Raw genomic sequence first — 19,917 nt, 5'->3', positions numbered from 1 at the left:
CTTGCTTGCACTCTGTCTCTCTCAAAAATAAAGATTAAAAGCATTTTTTTAGTACAAAACATTATGTAAGCAGTAAAAATAGAATGGCACTGGGGCACCTGGATGGCTCAGTAGGTTGAGCATCTGACTTCGGCTTAGGTCATGATCTCATGGTTCATGAATTCAAGCCCTGAGTTGGGAGCCTACTTCGGATTCTGTGTGTGTGTCTCTCTCTGTCTCTTCCCCTCCCCATCTCGTGCTCTATCTCTCTCTCAAAAATAAACATTAAAGTACACAGACAGTATAAAGATCAGTGGTTTCCAGAGGTTCAGGCAGAAGGAGGGATGAATAACTGAAGAAAAGGAGAAATTGATGTCACCAAAACTATTGTGTATGATTAGTAGTGATGGCTATGTGACATTATAAATCCGTCTAAACCCATAGAAGTATACAAGGCAAGAACAACCTCATGTCAACAAAAGACTTTAGTTGATAATTATGTATCAGTACAGGCTCATCAGTTTTAACAAATGAGCCACACTAATGCAGGGTGTTAATAATATGGACAACTAGGGGTGGGAGTGCATATAGAATCTCTATACTTTCTGTTTAATTTTGCAGGAAATCTAAAACCACTCTGGGGGCGCCTGGTGGCTCAGTCCATTAAGCATCCAGTTCTTGATCAGGTCATGATCTCACGGTTTGTGGATCTGAGCCCCGTGTTGGGCTCTGTGCTGACAGTGTGGAGCCTGCTTGGGATTCTCTGCTTCTCTCACTCTCCCTCTCTGTCTCTCTCTCAAAATAAATAAATAAACTTAGAAAAAAAATTGAATTATAAAAAAAGAAAACTGCTGTAAAAAAAAAAACAAAAAAAATGTGGTGTCAAAAAGTATACAGCCGTTTTACATGTAAAACTTAGGGGAGGCAAGGAGAATGCGAATAGTGAGATTAATGACCGAATCACATGTAAATTTGATATCTCTCACACCTGAGCTTCTTAAATTGAAATATGATTTAGGCTTTGTTTAAGAGCTAGTTTAGGTGATGTTGGAGTTGTATTCAGAATCTGGAGGTTTGATTTAAAATGCCCAAGAAAGCCCAATGTGTTGGCCTCGGGTGATAAATCACAGCCAGGCTCCATGGGGGGTGTGGCGGTACCCATGGGCATCCAACCCTGCTGGGATCCACCGCTGTGGAAGAGTCTCTGAAGGTCCTTCCTGGAGGTGTTTTAAAGGGATGAAACCATCAGTGTCTCCAGCGTTCACGGCCCATATCTGTTAAAGATAGAACCACTGTCATTACAGTGCTCTTATCTGTATCTCCTGGGGGGACAGAGACCCAGCTTGACTGAAGATGTCTAGGAAGGGTCCCCAGGACCTGAGCTACCCAGGCGCCCCTGAATTTTTTTTTAACGTTTATTTATTTTTGACAGAGAGAAAGACAGAGCATGAGTGGGGGAGGGGCAGAGAGAGAGGGAGACACAGAATCGGAAACAGGCTCCAGGCTCTGAGCTGTCAGCACAGAGACCGACGCGGGGCTCGAACTCACAGACCACAAGATCATGACCTGAGCTGAAGTCGGATGCTCAACCGACTGAGCCACCCAGGCACCCCGAAATGTTGTTTTTAAAGTTTGAAATGAAGCTGGCATTTTTCTAACGTTAAAGCTGAAGGTACATTAGCTGCAGACTTTATATTTCTGTACTTTATAAGAATCTGACAAGAAATTAATTATAGGAAGTATAAAACTTAGCTCTCAGCTCATGAGTAGTAACAAGATAGACAAGCAAACAATTTAAGCAATGTTACTTCCACGAGAGGAAATTCAGGTTATGAAGGTCACCCCAGAATATGGCCGACGTGTGTTTTCTTATGTCAACATTTTCTTATGTCAACATTTCTTATGTCAGCATTTTCTTATGTCAACATTTTCTTATGTCAACATTAAGATCTTCATACAATGACAACTCATTGCTCCTAACATTCAAGCCACGTGTGTCCATTATTCTTGCACGTGGCCTTATCTTTACAAACGTGATGAGTGAAAACAGCACATATATCGTCTTGAAGTTTTTGAAGGTCAAAATTAGGTTGCCTGTGTTCTGTTTTCATAGTCGCACCCAGGCTTGAATCGAGGTGGTGGCCAGGAGTACTGTCTCCTGTGAGGCTTGACTAGAGAAAGGGCTGCTTCTGAACTCATGTGGTTGGTGGTAGAATTCAGTTGAGAGGGATGTTGGGCCGAGGGCTTCAGTTCCTTGCTGAGTGGTGGCAACATCACTCTCAGTTCCCTGTCCCCTTCATCCAATCCAGCGAGGGAGGGAGTCAGAGCCTACAATCTACAGTCTTATGTAATGGAATCACTGGGGTGACAAGTCGTTTTCTTTGCCTTGTTCTGTTGATTCACATCCAGCCACAGCCTGGCTGTCGGGTGAGACAAAGGAAGGAATACCAGGGGGAGCGATCGTTGAGGTCCATTTTGGAGACGATCGTGTTTCCATGACTCTCTGATTTTAGTCCTTTCCAGGTGTTTGACTTCACAGCCACCATGGTCAATCACTAAGCAATGGGACAAACAGCAAATCATTTTAAAGTCTCCTTTATCATCTGAAATATCCTACGAAAGTGTCATACAAAAGCCCCATCAAAACCAGCCTTTGTGTCGCTTTGGTAAATGTCTCCTTTTTGTGGTAGACTATTACCGTCTCCGTTCAAATTACCAGAGGCGTCTTTATCTCACTAAACTGACACTGTGCCCACATGTACATAAATTGCTCATAGAATGTAATTGTTATCTCAGATATCTTATTTTACAAGTATCTGCCTCGGCAAATGTCTCCTTTTCTAACCTAAACATCTTCTTTTTTAATTAGTGGGAACATTTTTGGTTGGAGATGATAGAAATCCTAGATAAAAGACAATGTGTTTCAGTGGCTGAAATGATGAACTCACCTCGTGTTAAGTATAGCAGCATTTAGAATATTAGTCCAAGGGATCTATTTCCAGCCTGTGGTTATTTCGTTTGTGTTGGTATCGTGATCAACAAGAACCTTCTCACAGGGTAACATCAAAAAACATGAAAATTCTTGCAAACATTTTTTCTAGCACTTAAAATAAAATTTCTGGGCAAGACTGCCATTGGTTTTACAGGAGACATGAACACTGAGCAAAGGAGAAAAAGTACCCTCAGTGGCCAGAGGTGGATAATGAGTCTATCCATACACCCTGGGGCCTGGGGAGACCTTACCCCAACCACTTATACGGGGTATGGAGGAGGTGTCGTTGTCCAAAGTGACATTTGGATACTGTAACAAAGGAAGGCGAGAACAAAATACATGTGTACATACATACTTTATCATTTTCATTAAAAATTATATAGGTTAGTGTTTATTCTTTAGCAAAAAAAAAAAAAAAGTAGGTCTTGAACATATAGTGAATATATATGGACCCCCATTAAGGGTTAAAGTGTCTGTAAAGGAGATCACTTTATTTACATTTAGGTCGCTTAACAGAGCATATGGACTAAAGGGGCAAAGAGCTCAGCAATCTGGACATGTTTATAAAGGGTGGGATAGAATTAATTTTCCGGAATGTTATTATAGTTCAGGATTTGTTATCAAAGGGCTCAGTGACCGCACAGGGTAACCACACAGTGTAATCCAGAAGAGAAGAATTGAGAGCATGGAGAGAAAAATAAGCAGTGATATTAGAAGAGTAAGTATCCTAAGAAAAAGTCATGTGGAACAAATGACAGCAGGGTTCGTCTTGTCAGCTGGAGGAAAGATGAGGAAGGTTACAGAAGTTGCATGTACTAGGTAGATTGGCTAGACCACAGAAAGATTCAGAGATGCTGTCCAAACCTCTCAGTTGCCATTTTTTTTTTTAAATCTGTTGGATCTGGGTAGTATAAATACCTGTGTTTTATAAAAGCGAGATTATTTTCATTAACTTACAATTAAAGCTAGGATAGCCTAGTTAGAGTGACCGATATCGTAAAATAAAATGGAGAATTTGAGAATGAGATGTGTTGTTGGAAATATAGATTGGAAATTAAGTGAATAATCCCAATACTGAGGGCATCACATGGCTGCAGTTGAGTGAAATAAGTGAGTTCAAGAGAAAGGTGAGTTTTGTGACACCATCTGTTCACATACTCTTAGAACCATTAGAGCTTCCCAGTCGAGCAAGAATAAGGGCTAGAAAGAGTCATCTGGAAGCTATTTGCTTGAGTTTGCTAACGTCAACAACACAAGAGCAACATTACACTTTAGCAAGTTGAGGGAGCAGATCGGAACCGCTGGCTTTCAGTTCAGAAGGTACCGTAGAGAAACGAGTAGAGAGAATTTTGTAGAATGTTTGGCAGATAATAAAATAGTATCTGAAATTAAATTATATTTTTATTTTTATATTAATTATAATTTATTTAATTTCATTTTATTTAATTATAATTTATTTTTCAATTAAATTAAAAATAACGCAGGTGACATGGCATTCGTAACCGAGATCATTTGCATCATTTTGAGCCCAGTTTCTTAGGGCTGGCGTCTCAATGTGGGACTACCGTGAAAACTTCAGAAAATGTATTATTCAAATAAACGCACAGACACACTTAAACTAACACATTGTATTATTGAATTCCAAACTCTGTCTTGACAAATGGACTGTAAAAAATGAATCATCTTCTAAAACCTGCAGACCCCCTCCGGTGAGCGAACTTGCTGCCAGAGGCACAACGGTTGGTGTCATTTCTGCAGCGGCCGTCAACCAGAGTATCGTGTACGCCATTGTCTCAGGAAACGAAGACGGTGAGTGGATCCTCAGTCTCTGTTTTCGCCATAAACTAACCAACTGGGCTCTGAGATTCATTTCGGATTGAATTACTACTTACCCCATTTTTCTAATAAAATCCTCTCCAACTTAAAAGCAATTGGTACATTTGGGGCGCCTGGGGGGGCTCAGTCGGTAAAGCGTCTGACTTCGGCTCAGGTCATGATCTCGCAGTTGGTGCGTTCAAGCCCCGCTTTGGGCTCAGAGCCTGGAGCCTGCTTTGGATTCTGTGCCCCTCTCCCTCCCTCCCTCTCTCTCTCTCTCTCTCTCTCTCTCTCTGCCCCTCCCCCACTTGTGCTTCCTGTTGTCTCCCTGTTGTCCTGTTTTTCTCTTTTGATAAACTGGATGGCCAGGCATGTCGTAAGCGGTCAGGAAAGAGTCAATATACATGTAGTAAGTACATAAAGATTCAATATTGAATATTTGTATGAATGAGTATAAATAAATGCCGTTAAGCAATTTTCAAGGAAATTCTAAGTGTTTCAATGACCAACCATTAACTAGAAATCACTCTCCCTGCAGCCAGTGCTCACATCTTACTTTTCTTTCTGCCTTTCTTCTTCGTTCCCACTGTGCTGTTATGCCCCCTCCCTAAATATCACCAACGTCTAATGCCCCCTAGGATGTGGAGGACCATCCAAATCCACTGTGACTGATGGAGTGTGCAGTGCTTCCCAAATGTAATTGACTGATGAGACACTGATTTCCAGGAGAATCTCAAAGTAACTGGAAAATCAGGGTATTCACGTAAGGATGCGCCGATGATAATCTGAAGTTTGTGAAAGCCTCCTGTCACTTTCACGTATTACGTATTACGTTTATTTATTTTTGAAAGACAGACTGTGAGTGGGGGAGGCTCAGAGAGAGAGGGAGACACAGAATCAGAAGCAAGTTCCAGGCTCTGAGCTGTCAGCACAGCGCCCGACGCGGGGCTCGAACCCATGTACAGTGAGATCATGACCTGAGCCCAAGGCAGAGGCTTAACCGACAGAGCCACCCAGGCACCCCTCACGCATTACTCTTGTTACAAGAAGTGATTTAGGGGCGCCTGGGTGGCTCAGTTGGTTAAGAATCCGGCACTTGATTTCAGTTCAGGTCATGATGCCACAGTTCATGAGATCGAGCCCTGCACTAGGCTCCGTGCTGACAGCATGGGTCCTGCCTGAGAGTTTCTCTCTCTCTCTCTCTCTCTCTCTCTCTGCCCCTCCCCCACTCCCTTTCTCAAAAATACACTTTAAAAAAAAAGAAGTGCTTTTAAAATCACAGGGCTTTTAAAGCGACTTTTTAATTTTCCTCTTATAGTGTGAGGGAAATGATCAAGAAGCTGTGTTTTAACTGCAGGTCTGTTTGGAATCCACAACATCACGGGTGTTATCTATGTCAATGCCCCTCTGGATTACGAGACAAGAACGAGCTATGTGCTTCGCGTCCAGGCTGATTCCCTGGAAGTGGTCCTCGCCAATCTCCGAGTTCCTTCGAAAAGTGAGTCATGTTACTTCAGCACTTTTAAGAATTTTGGGGTGCTTCTGCTCGTTTCCTAATGAAATACACATGTCTGAAAGTTATCAGGGGAGAGCTTGGGAGACCATCAGCGCTTGGGGCTGACTCCACGTCCACTTCAGCCGCTGAGGCAGGACAGCGCAAGGAGCGATTTCGTACTCCTGAAATATCAAGGCGATAACATGGCGTCTCCAAATTTTGTATACGCTATTGTTAGGATAACCTTTGTTCTCAGTCTCACTGTAAGACTGGCGAACTCTCTGGAATGTACTGTTAACGGGAGGGGATTGTTCGACATTCTCTCAATTGTGTGGCTTCTTGTACTTACGGATTTTCTTAAGTGCAGAGGAAAATGTGGAAAATGCATCTTCGAACAGCGACTAACATATATTGTAAATTATGCATGGCGTGATATTTAACTCACATCCGTTTCTAGGAGATGAAAATTATTATTCCTATTTTACAAAGACAAGATAAGAAAAGGTTAAGTGGCTTTTTAAAAAATGACACTATAGGTAAATGAAAACCTGGAGATTGAAGCTCACATCTTTTCACTCCAAAATCTTTCTCCCACACCTGTCTGTGGGATGCACAGGAGAGCAAGTAAAGCCAATTTGTGAAGGGACCCAGCAGAGGTTCTGGGAGATATTACTAATAACGAGAGAAAGGCTGGTCTTTTCCATCCACACAGTTAATACTCCTTTGTACTTCAGGGAGTTCATCTTTTTATAATCACGCCAACTTTTTAACAGTATAGAAGACCAGAGAAAAATCTGATCTAATCATTGGTAGAACAGAGGCCCAGAGAGAGCGTGAAATGGGACTCTGAAACAGTGACCTTTGGCTCCGGGTCCTTCCCGTGCTGGTGCTCCTTCAATCAGCGTCCGTAGGCTCTTTCCATAATTTGGCTATTGTTGAAAGTGCTGCTATAAACACTGGGGTATGAGTGCCCCTATGCATCAGTACTCTGGTATCCCTTGGGTAGATTACAGAAAGAGCCTAAATGTCCATCAACTGATGAATGGATAAAGAAATTGTGGTTTATATACACAATGGAATACTACTTGGCAATGGGAAAGAATGAAATATGGCCTTTTGTAGCAATGTGGATGGAACTGGAGAGTGTTATGCTAAGTGAAAGAAGTCGTCAGTCAGAGAAAGACAGATACCGTATGTTTTCACTCTTATGTGGATCCTGAGAAACTTAACAGAAGACCATGGGGGAGGGGAAGGGAAAAAAAAGTTAGAGAGGGAGGGAGACAAACCATAAGAGACTCTTAAAAACTGAGAATAAACTGAGGATTGATGGGGGGTGGAAGGGAGGGGAGGGTGGTTGATGGGCATTGAGGAGTGTACCTGTTGGGATGAGCACTGGGTGTTGTATGGAAACCAGTTTGACAATAAATTTCATATTAAAAAAAAAAAAGGAAAAAAAAATCAGCCTCTGTAGAAGGGGGAGCAGGGAAAAGGAAGAGTGAGTGAGAGGCCCCAGCAGGATGCAGGTGCCAGAGGGAGAGAGCTCCAGGCAGTGTGAGAAAGGAGACCAGGCGATGTGCCCTCGAATCTCCTCTTCCAGGTCAGTAGTGGATGGTCATGACAATAATGATTCCTGATCTAGGTAAAGAGCTGCACCTTGCTTGTAAGGGTACAACCAAGTCATTTGAAAAAAAAATCAGATTATACAGGGTGTACCTTTGGAATTAAAGGAATTAAGTTGTGTTCAGTGATTATTCATCACTTGCATAATCAAATTGTTTAAAAATAGCAGGCCAGGGGCACTTGGGTGGCTCAGTCGGTTAAGCATCTGACCAGCTCAGGTCATGATCTCACTATTTGTGAGTTTGAGCCGCTCATGGGGCTCTGTGCTGAACTCGGAGCCTGGAGCCTGCTTCGGATTCTGTGTCTCCCTCTCTCTTTCTGACCCCCCCCTGCTTACAGTCTCTCTCTCTTTCAAAAATAAACACTAAAAAAATTTTAAATAGCAGACAAGTTTCTTCAGCTTTTAAAATCTTTAAGCTGCAGGCAATTATATTTTTATAAAATATAGAGAAAGCTTCAAATTGTCAACTGAATTGTCTAAACCAGGAGTCAAGAAGTTAGAGTGGTTCTAAATTATATAATGTAAACAACCTTCTTGCAACTAAGAAAAATATGAAAGCTATTTGAAAACTGTATTTGCCATCTTTATTTGAGAAAAAAAAAAAAAAAGAAACAGATTTAGAAAGAAAAACCTAAATATATAGGTCGTAGAACTTGGCAGTTTTCAAGAAACAGCTCCAAATTCTCGGAATAAAGACAAAGCGATAACTTTTATGTGAGTGTGTTACAACTAGTTCTCGTTACTTTAATGTAAACCTAAGGCTAATAAAAATTTAGCTAATGTACCCATTAGTGTTCTTACACGTGCCCAAGTTTGCCTGTAGAACTGAGACCAGTTATCAGGTTCCTGAATTAGCCTCTCAGAAGTGAATGAAGTCTACAAGCTAAATGTTAGTTTGTTTAATGCCTGATGCTTTTAATATTGTTATTAACATTTCGTGACTGACCTCTGCCTCGTGAGTCTGTAATACAAACTCATATATTTAAATAACTGTTTCACTTATTAATGACTCTTAATGGCCTATAATCAACCTCTAGTTCATTAGCTATGCAAAAATAAGAACATTATGTAAATTAGGTTAATTAATTAATGGTCTAAAGGTTTATCCCTGCTTTAGAAGTAGCTGTCCTGTGGTCTTCAGCCATATGTCATATGAATAAAGTAATAAAGAAGGGAGATTTGATTCACTAAAGAAGTATTTTATCATAATTCCTTTACCAAGAATTTATTGATGAAATTGTTTGCAAAGTAAGTTTTATAACTATGCTGTAACTGAACTTAATATTTAAATGCAATTTCATATTTAAAGTAGGACCATTTCAGAACTCATTTCATAATTTTGACCCTAGGAATATTGGAAACATGCTAATCTTTCACTGCAGACATTTCAAACATACATAAAATTCCAGAGAGGATTATAATGACTCTCCAAGTGGCGACTACCCAAGTTCATTACCAAGTCCCCAGAAATGCTCTCACCCACTCCCTGCCTTATTATATTGAAGCAGGTCAGACACACAATATTTCATCTGCAAAATATCTCAATATGTGTCTCTTAAAAATAAGGACCCAAAACTTAATCATAATACCATTATTACTCCCCCAAAATTAATAAAAGTCCCTCCATATCATTGAATATCCAGTCAATGTTCATATTAAAAAATTAGACCCATCTATTATGATTGGTTGAAAAGGGTTTTAAGTGTCTCTGTTAAACTATAGGCTTCACCACCACCACCTGATTTGACTCCCTCTGATGTTTATTTGTTCAAGATTTCGGGGGCGCCTGGGCAGCTCAGTGAGTTGAGTGTCAGACTTCAGCTCCGGTCATGATCTCATGGCTCGTGAGTTAGAGCCCCATGTCAGGCTCTGCTCTGACAGCAGGGATCCTGCTTGGGATTCTGTCTCTCTCCCAATCTCTCTGCCCTCCTTGGCTCATGCTGTCTCTCTATCAAAATAAGTAAACATTCAAAGGAAAAGAAACCAGATTTCTGAAGAGTGGGTTTCAACTATTGAACCTTCAAGGGGCCACTTCAGATCTTGTTCTGTCTCCTTTATTTCCTGTAAAATGGTAGTGAGAGCTAGAGGCCCTGTTTGATTAACTGTTTTCTGGGTTTTTTGGTTGTTGTTTTTTTTTTTTGTTTTTTTTTTTGGTTTTTAACAAATAAATTGTAGGCGATATTCACTGCTTCCTTAAAGAGGCACAGCAGTCCCTGTGACTCTCCTGATGGTTACAACCCCGATAGTCATTTCCTATCCATTCCTTCCTTCCATTTCTTCTGCATTTATTAGCCAGATATTTCCATAAAGAGAAACTTCTCCATATCAAATATTTAATCACCCCAACATCCTCCTCCTGTAGGAAAGACAGGGAAAAAAAATGTTTGATTCTTCCCTTTTATTTCTTGGTTTTCAAAATAATGCACTGATTCACTCTCCTACTCCAAATGTGACCGCTGCAATAACAAATGTTTTGGGTTTTATGGGCCATATGGTCTCTGTTGAACTACTCAGTTCTGTTGCAGCTTGAAAGAAGGGAGAGACAGTAGGTAAACAAAATGGCGGCTGTACTCCAACAAAATTCTACCTGTCCAACCAGGCTGTGGCTGGACTTGGCCTTTGTTGTGACTCTTACTTTTACTTTACATAATCCAGTTGGCCTCCCCCTCTTCTGTCTGTTTATCTCCTCCTGTGAGCAATGCTTCTGTTTCATCCACTTCCTTTTCCCACATTTCTAATCTGAAGAAATACTGTTTTATCCCTGTTAATAAGATAATCAGTCATTGAACTGTCTACAGTTTATCCTGTAATAGACTCCTCAGAGTAGGATTATAAGAACGGCATTTCCTATATCTTTGTGCATTAATGACAGTTTATCTATGGACCTGGAAATTGAATGTAATTTGATTAGATATAAAAGCCTCAAATCGTATTCTCTTCATTGGTCTTAAATATTTCACTCTGGATTTTTCTTCCATGGAGTATTACTGCCAAAAAGAATAATGACAAACTTTTTTTTTTCCCAAGTGAGTGTTTGTCTTATTTCTGAATTTCCAAGGAATTTACTCTTTTTCTTTAAAGTTCAGTAGTTTTATTGGAATGTGTCTTGCAATTGGCTATTTTGAGTCATTTTCTACATATATACATAGCATATGCATTCAACTCTTATTTCAGAAAACATTTCAATTCTAATTTTTAAAATATTTTTGATTCACTAACTCGGTTTTCATCATAGGAGACCCCTACTATATAAATGATGAATATTCTCCTATCTTTTATATCCCTTTATCTCATATCTCAATATCTTTATTAATTACATTTAAATATTTTTAAGATTTTAATTTGAGTTTTTCTAAATTCTGATACACATTTTTCTTTCACGGTTTCTCTTTTTTCCTAAATAATTTTAGTTTGTTTCAACATGCTACAGTACAGCTTGAATATTTTTTCAAACACCTTGATGTTTTAAAAGCTATTATTTTGCTCACTGTTCTTTTTTTCCTTGTGGGCTTTAAGCATAGCCTTTTTCAAGTTTTCATGTTTAAGTGAAATTAGATTCTCCATACTTTTAAAAGAGGTAAATGGGCTAAGATAGCTTTACTAGCTCTAGAATATTATTTCAGGTATTTTCACAAAGTGATAAAGAAAACATTATCCTTCTACTTTTAGAAATCTGCTTGCCTTTTCTGTTTGTTTGTTTTTTTAATGTTGATTATTTTTGAGAGAGAGAGTGTAAGCCAGGGAGTGGCAGAGGATCCAAAGTGGGCACCAAGCTGTCAGCACGGAGCCCAATTCGGGGCTCAAACTCTCCACCATGAGATCGTGCGCTGAGCCCAAGAAGTTGGAGGTGTAACCGGCTGAGCCGCCCAGGCCCCCTTGGACATCTGCTTGCTTTTATCTGCACTCCCACATTCACTGAAGAAACTTTCTCTTTTTTTCCCGTCTTTTGCCCTCATTGTCGCCGCCCTGCTCAGTTTCTATTTTGCTCTCAGTGTTTTCTCCTTTCTCGTCAGCGTGGAGGTTGCCCCTTTGCTTTTACGTTGCTGTAGTCACCTTTCCATTTCACTGGCTCCCACGACGGCAGAAATGCTTGGCCTTCCCTCCACCTCCTTAAAAACAGGTGCCGTTTTCACACATGCTGATAAGGCATAGAACTTGATAATGCGGAGAGCTGTTTTCTCTGCTCATCTTCTGTGGTTTGGAGCTTAGCTTGTTGCCATATTTAGCTGGGGATATTATCTGTTTGTGGTGTGATGGCTAGGATATTACTCTAATTACATAAACGTGAAGGTGAGGAGACTGGGTGTAGGAGGACTCCCACGAAAACAACTCTCCACGTTAATAATTTCGTTCCATGGCTGTTGATACAGAGACTCCTGGGTCACAGCGTTAGGACCTCGGTGCTCAGCATGAAAGTGCCAACTGGAGGATCAGCATAGAGGTCGGCATACAGTGCGGGTCCCAGAGCTCCAGACCCCGCAGGCAGGTGCAAGGCCAGGGAAGAGGGCACTGGGTGGAGGGCATGGCGGGGAAGCAACAGGAGCTCGGAGATGCAGCCACTTTTATAGCAGACAACAGCGGTCTTCCTAGAAAGGGGGACCAGGGAAATTGCTGGACCATGCAACGCGTGTCTGCAAGACAGCATCTCGCTTCTCAGAATTGCCAGCCGCGTAAAGAGTTCTGTGCCCCGGTGGGGGAAAAAGCCCGGGGCATCACAGTGTTGGCACAATCAGCATGACACGTGGGGGCTGAAGACCCCCCCCCCCCCGCCCCTCCCGCCGCCCAGGGAATTCTGTCCCCAGGACTTGACCATCTAAATCCCGATCTCTTTTTAATGAGGCATGATTCAGGAGGATTCAAATATTACATTTCACCTTAATCATCTTCTTCAGATCCCTAAATGCACATTTTAATCCAAGGATATTTGAAATGATTGTTGAATCAGTGGAATTGTTTCACAGTCGATGGATTTTGGAGAATGGGAGCTCTGGGACCCTCTGCAGCTTTCATACTGTGCTAGCTGATATCCAGTTTAGGATTCAGATTTTACTCACATGCTTTAGATTTCCCATATAGGGCCTCTAGATATATATTTCCTTTCCTTAACTGCTTTTATCATTAAACCCCACTAATTATACTGGGAAGTTATGATAAATATATGATCAAATGAATGATGTATAGAAGAATCCAAATTAACAGAAAGCATTTTTAAAGAGCAAATTTCCCAAGAATGGAAAAATAAACATGAAGAGAAAGGGTCTAGTTCATTAGCTTACTGCTAAAGTAAAAGTAGGTGAAACAAATTGTATCCCAATAAGCCACAAATATGATAGGCTCCTCTCTTTTTCCCACAACTTCCTATTCAACGAACTGTGGGATTAACGTATCACTGACTAGTCCGGGGCATAGAGAGAATTGTTTGTCTTTGAGGGCTAGGCCATCCCACTGCCTTGATGCTGATTATTAGTATTTATAATATGCCAGGCATTATAATAGGGTTTTAGGGCACAGAGATATTGAAATGAAGTTGCTATTTCCAAAATCCTTGTTCCCACTGCCAGACAGACCGCGCACCACGCAATGACTACACTATTAGGGATCCATTGGCTGCTGGGGATCCCAGCACAACGTAGCGCAAAAGAATGAACAGCTAATGTGTGGGATAACCGAGAAGTCTTTTCAGGGGGATTGATCTGTGAGCTGTATCCTGAAGAATGAGCAGAAGAGATTTGAAAGGATACCTCCAAACACTACTAGTGAGCATGTATTAGAAACGATGACGGAGCGCCTGGGTGGCTCAGCTGGTTGAGCGTAGGACTCTTGGTTTCTGATCGTCTCATGAGCTCACAGTCCAGGAGATCAAGCCCCGCCGTGGGCTCTGTGCCCACAGCGTGGAGGCTGCTTGGGCTCCCTCTCTCGATGCCCCTCCACTGCTTGTGCTCTTGCTTCCTCTCTGTCTCTCAAAATAAATACACTTAAGGAAAAAGAAATAAAGAAATGAAAAGAAGATAACTCTTAAATTGGAAGTTTAGAAAACAGTACCAAGATAGGGGAGCCTGGGTGGCTCAGGCAGTTGAGCATCCGACTTCGGCTCAGGTCATGATCTCATGGTCCGTGAGTTCAAGCCCTGCATCGGGCTCTGCGCTGACAGCTCAGAGCCTGGATCCTGCTTTGCATTCTGTGTCTCCTTCTCTCTGCCCCCCTCTCCTCTGAAAAATAAATAAAGCATTATTATTTTTTTTAAGTACCAAGATACAATTGACCTAAAATGACCAAGAGACGTGCAGGAAATAGATACAGATTGTCAAAGATATTTAAGATAAAAACAAACAGATCAGTAGTTTACCACTCTATAAACCCTTACTCCCAAGGAGAATAAAAATGATCAAGCGAACGGGGAGTTAGAAAGGACTTTATCTGAACTATTCCTTTGGGGGAAAGAGGTTGTAAAATTGTGTTTGTGTGCCGTTCCCAATACATCCATCCCCAGAAAAGGGGATGTGAGAGTAGGAAGTCTTCAATCTCAAGTGTATAACGTTAGTGACGAGGAAGAACACGAGTCTATGTCCCAGAGCTGTCAGCGAGGGACTGGAGTGCCCACAGCTATGAGGACAGCTGGCAGGATAGAGCTGTGGCCACATGAGGACAAGCCCGTGCTTGTGGGATGACGCAGGCAGAGAACCGGTGAATGTGGTCCAGATCTGGGACACCGACGAACGCTAGCTTTTGTCGGAGTGCAGAACAATCACCTGGACGACGGCAAAAAGCAAAAAGCAGAATGTGGAAATGGACTGCTGCCTCCGTCTAAAGGGATGAGACAGAGCCAACCGAAATGCACGTCCCAACCCCAGGTGCTGCAGAGGGCACGCCCGTGCTCAGAGCGCCCCGCCACCACGTCTGCTTGAAACACAGGTCCGGCCTCAGGGAGAACCTTCCTGTCTTCCTGCCTCCCTCACCAACCTTTCCTCCTCAGCCGCCAGGGCCAGAGTGTTATGACACAGCAGCCAGGGAACGGTGACGAGGCTGATTAGTAAGGAAAAAAGAAGTCTCTTGGGGCACCTGGGCGGCTCAGTGGGATGAGCGCCTGACTTTTGATTTCAGCTCAGGTCGGATCTCACGGTTTGTGAGTTCGAGACCTGCGTCGGGTTTAGCACTGTCAGTGTGGAGCCTGCTTGGGATTCTCTCCCTCTCTCTTTGTCCCTCCACTTCTCTCTCTCTCTCTCTAACTAAATAAATACATAAGCTTTAAAAAATAATAATTTAAAAAGAAGTCTCTTACAACCTCTTCCCCAAAGGCAGGAGACTCTCCAGGATCATATCTCAACTGGGGAGGAAGAAAATGTTACCTTTAAATTAAATTTGAAGTATTGATTAATATATTGAACTAGGTTACTTTTTTTAATGTTTATTTATTTTTAAGAGATGGAGACAGAGCCCGAGCAGGGAAGGGGCAGAGAGAGAGGGAGACACAGAATCTGAAGCAGGCTCTAGGCTCCAAGCTGTCAGCACAGAGCCTGATGTGGGGCTCGAACTCATGAACCATGAGATCATGACCTGAGCGAAGTCAGATGCTTAACCGACTGAGCCACCCAGGTGCCCCTGAACTAGATTATTTTTAACTTAACCATGATTATAGTACTTTATTTTTTTTAATTTTATTTTTTATTTTTTTAAATTTACATCCAAATTAGTTAGCATATAGTGCAACAATGATTTCAGGAGTAGATTCCTTAGTGCCCCTTACCCATGTATCCCATCCCGCCTCCCACAACCCCTCCTGTGTAGTACTTTCTATTAATTAAAAATGTTTGCTTTTTTTTTAGTATCAGGAGTAGCCTGAGCTTTTGTTCAGCTGCGTGCAAAAGGCTGCCCCAAAATCAGTAGGATGAAAGGAAGAGCAGAAAAGACAAAATAGACTTATATAGTTGTATTCTTTATGTCCATGTGAAGCACACCATTTCAGCCTGGCTGGAGAACAGAATATAGTTTAAACATTTTTTAAATTGTTTTTGAACGTTTATTTCTTTTTGAGAGACACAGAGTACAAGCAGGGGAGGAGTAGAGAGAGAGGGAGACACAGAATCCGAAGGAGGCTCCAGGCTCTGAGCTGTCAGCACAGAGCCCGATGCGGGGCTCGAACTCACGGAGTGTGAGATCAGACCTGAGCCAAAGTCAGACGCTTGACCGCCTGAGCCACCCAGACGCCCTTAAGCATTTTTAATGAATTTAAACTACTGGAGGATAGGGATTTTTGTCTGATTATTGCAACATTCCAGGAGCCTAAAGGCATAGCAGAAAAATATAGTCAGTAAAGTTTTACCCAGTAAATGAGCAAGTCTGGAAAAAGAAGGCCGGATTATGAAGGGATTTGGCTATCAGGCTAATGGTATGCACCCGTACAGCCCACCCATTATCCCCATTTAGTTCTCTTCTGCTGGCCCCATTCTCTCAGGTATCCATATTTTCCTGCTTGCCTCTCGTATTGAGCATTATTTTTGTTCAAATAAGTGTCTTCATTTCATGAAAGAAAGACAGTCATGAAGGTATTCATGTTTTTCATGTTATTTCAAAATTCTGAGCCCCCTTTTGTGCCTACGTTCTCCGTCTCCGCAGACCAGCTCGGTCTCTCCTGTCTTTTCAGGATGGAACGTCACTGTTCCCAGAGAGACCCCAAGGGTCCTGCGTCCAGAACACATTCCACGGACACTTACATCAGTATTCCTGCCACTAAGTCATCGCCATGTGTTTATCCTGATGTAGAGAAAGAACTCTAATATGCACCTTTATAACTAGCTCCTAGCTGGATAGTTTGATTTGTGGGATTCCACAACTGAAATGCAATTTTTCTTTTATGGTAAAGTTATAATTATCTTTAAGTGTGGAAGAAAAAAAAAACAGCTTTTTATAAATGTAGCCTTGTGTTGTGATTCAATAGCTGGCCTTTCAATCAGGAATAAATGACAGCACAATTAAGATAAACCTTAAATGGGTGATAAAACAACTCAAATGCTATTGATTTCATTTTATAGTTTTGCTTCAGGGTACATGCTTGTAATACATTTCATTTCCTTGGCTTTTCTGGTTCTAAACAGAAGGTCTGTGACAAGTAATGCTAATGACTCTTTACCCGTGATTGACCGACTCACAAAGCATTCCTCATGCAAGTTGGGTGACAACATCGTAGCATCTCACACGTTATTTTCAGTCCTGAAATCCCAGATATGTTCCAGGTCTTATACTTGTTCAATAAATATATAACCATGAGTTTAGAACTATATTCATATACTTTACTAATTTCAAACTTGGAGATTACATTATGAAAACTAATACCGTTATATCCTTTATTGTATTTTTGTCACTAACATTCTAGGTATCTTCTATAAACACACAGTTAAAACAATTACATTCTAATGAAACAAAACTTTATCTGTCCAAGAAAACAACTGAATAGTGCAAAATATCTTTGCTTGGAAAAACAATTTTAAAAATTCTTATGAAATTTTATTGATACATTTCAGAAACCAAGTGCATTCACAAAATATTCTTCCATTGACCCCAAAAGTTATTTGTTGAACCCATGACAAAGATTGTTATCAACCATTCTAAACAGAGTGCAGATTATAATACATGTTTCTTCACATGTATTATGAAGAAAAAGCCCTGTTTCATGAGGAAATCATTTTATATCCCTTCCATGGTCAAATAAAACTAAAATACTTAAAAGGGTCTAGGAATGAATAAAATTGTTCTCCTTAACTTATACCTAAGATTAAGCCCCAGGGCCTAAAGACAGGTGATACAATTTCTTTATTCTTGGGGACTTCTATTTAATTAATATAGTTAATAATTTAATTTTTTCCTTGCCCTTTCAAGCAGAATTTAAATTGAGTTTTGAATGGAGCCCATTTAGTGATTCACAAATATTTTTGCAAACTTGAATTCTGTTTCTGAGAGCAACAATCATTCCATTAATAATAAAGCCCCAAACTATGCAATAGAAACTCTGTACCTTTTGCTTCAAAAAAAACTCCCGTTTCAATAGAGGCAAACTAAGCTCCGGCAAATGCTCATGAAACTACGCACAGCAGAAGTGAGATCTGTTAAATCGTAGATATTACAGAAATAGCAGCATTTCCAGAAATGGAAAACAGAAACAACTCTCTGGATAACATAAGCATAAAATTTATCTTGCCTATTACAAGTACAGGGGAAATTATCAGAATTTTTGTGTTGAATACCTTGATTCCTCATATTGTTGATGAGTACATCCATTGGCCCTCTACCCGCTGTTGTTACACGACCAAGGTCCGCTCTTCTCTGTAGAGTAAGGCAGCACAAGTCTTTTTTCCTATTTTGCTAAAGATTTGGATAGCTATTACATCATTGTATTTATTTTTATCCCTTATAACAAATAGAAAGTGAACGTTCTTTTCTCTTACTGACATGTTCTACTTTGACCAGTCTTAACAAGCTGACAAACTTACTGATAGGTTATTTTTAGAAAGAAAAACAGTTGCCCACTAACTAGACAAAAATAAATTTCAGCATTATGTTTAAATAGTAAAAAGTATGGGGGAAAGTGCCATACAGAAGGAACATAAGGAGGGTGAACTTCCAGAAGTTTTCATTGTCTCTCCTTGAAGGGGTTCTCCATACTGCTTAGCATGTCCTAGGTCACTGCATTCTTAATTTCCATATTGACTGAGTTCTTCCCCCTTTATCTCAAGGAATTGCTACACCTTGTGGTTTTCGGTTACACCGTTCCCTGGTCCAAAATGTACTTCTGTCGTTGTTTTCTGGACCTAATCATTTTACAAGGCTCATTTTACAGCTCTTCTCATGTTTTACCTTTCCTTAATCACCCAGGGCCCCTATCAAGTGAGGAACAAATACATCCGGCCTGTCAGTTTTCAAAGGCAAGGATGTGATATCCTGGTGCCTCAGTTTCCATCACAGAGACAACTCCGAGAATATAAAGTTTGAGATGGATCCTAGATAAAGTTCGGGACGGATCCTAAAGGAGACAATAGTATGGATGACATTCTGGAGGAGATCAATTTCAGGGGAAAATAGTGAATACTTTTTTGTGCAATGGAGAATTTGCCTGGTTAACCATATTTGATGCCATGCGCTAACATTTTCTATCGGAAAAACCACTCTTGTGTTTTCTATTGCTCTACTCAACTTTGCCTTGTTGACATCTATTATTTATATTAACAACAATATTGTACTTAACTCTTAGATCTTGTTATGACTGACTTTGGCCAACATTTATGTCATTCTTACCTGGAATAGTTAATAGAGCCATAATATTATTATTATTCTCAGTGATTGTGACTTGTTAAGCATATGAAGTGATAATAAAATACTAGATATATGGCAAAATAACAGAATCTAGTGCATTCCAAAATAAAAGCTGTGAATTCATGCACAGTATGGGCCGTAGAATACTATGCTATTTTTATCCTGAAATCAGGTGTCACTTACCTTCGATGACATGACATGGATTGGAAAGTTTTTGTGGTTCCTCTTGTAACTATATTATTCTTTGACTGACACTAGTGTCCATAATTACAATTACGTAGTCAAGGTAATTTATATTAAAGACATGAAAACTTGGCCTATAATTCTTATTTCATTATACAGGAAAGATGTGTACCTTATTTTTAAGAATGATATCCTAATTTGTGCTAATAGACACATCAAGAGATATGTAAGAACAAAGGAAGCCAAGAAATTATATATGTGGGTGTGGGGGGGAGAGTGTGTGGGTATAGTTATATACCTAAATATGATATACACTTTCACAGTTATATATATATATATATATATATATAATGATATATATTATATAAATATACATACACACACACACACACACACACATACACACACATATATATATTTTCAAACACACTAATACATTTTAAGTTCTTGTTTTACTTACAGCAGCTATGATCCTTTTGTTTTCTGAAACACATCTAATATGATTAGGTTTCCTGTCACGTGGCCCCA

General features: G+C 40.5%; 1 protein-coding gene across 1 annotated transcript in view; it reads left to right on the top strand.

The window, feature by feature from the left end:
- PCDH15 (protocadherin related 15) overlaps window positions 1–19,917 on the top strand; it is a 786,947-nt gene that overhangs the window by 644,182 nt on the left and 122,848 nt on the right. Inside the window, 2 exon segments of the mRNA XM_032595259.1 lie at window positions 4,671–4,780; window positions 6,144–6,284. Coding sequence (XP_032451150.1) covers window positions 4,671–4,780; window positions 6,144–6,284 — 251 coding nt within the window.

This window comes from Lynx canadensis, chromosome D2 (genome assembly GCF_007474595.2).
Source record: "Lynx canadensis isolate LIC74 chromosome D2, mLynCan4.pri.v2, whole genome shotgun sequence".
Lineage (NCBI taxonomy): Eukaryota > Metazoa > Chordata > Mammalia > Carnivora > Felidae > Lynx > Lynx canadensis.
Note: the sequence above shows the minus strand (reverse complement) of the source record. Positions and strands in the feature narration are given on the sequence as shown.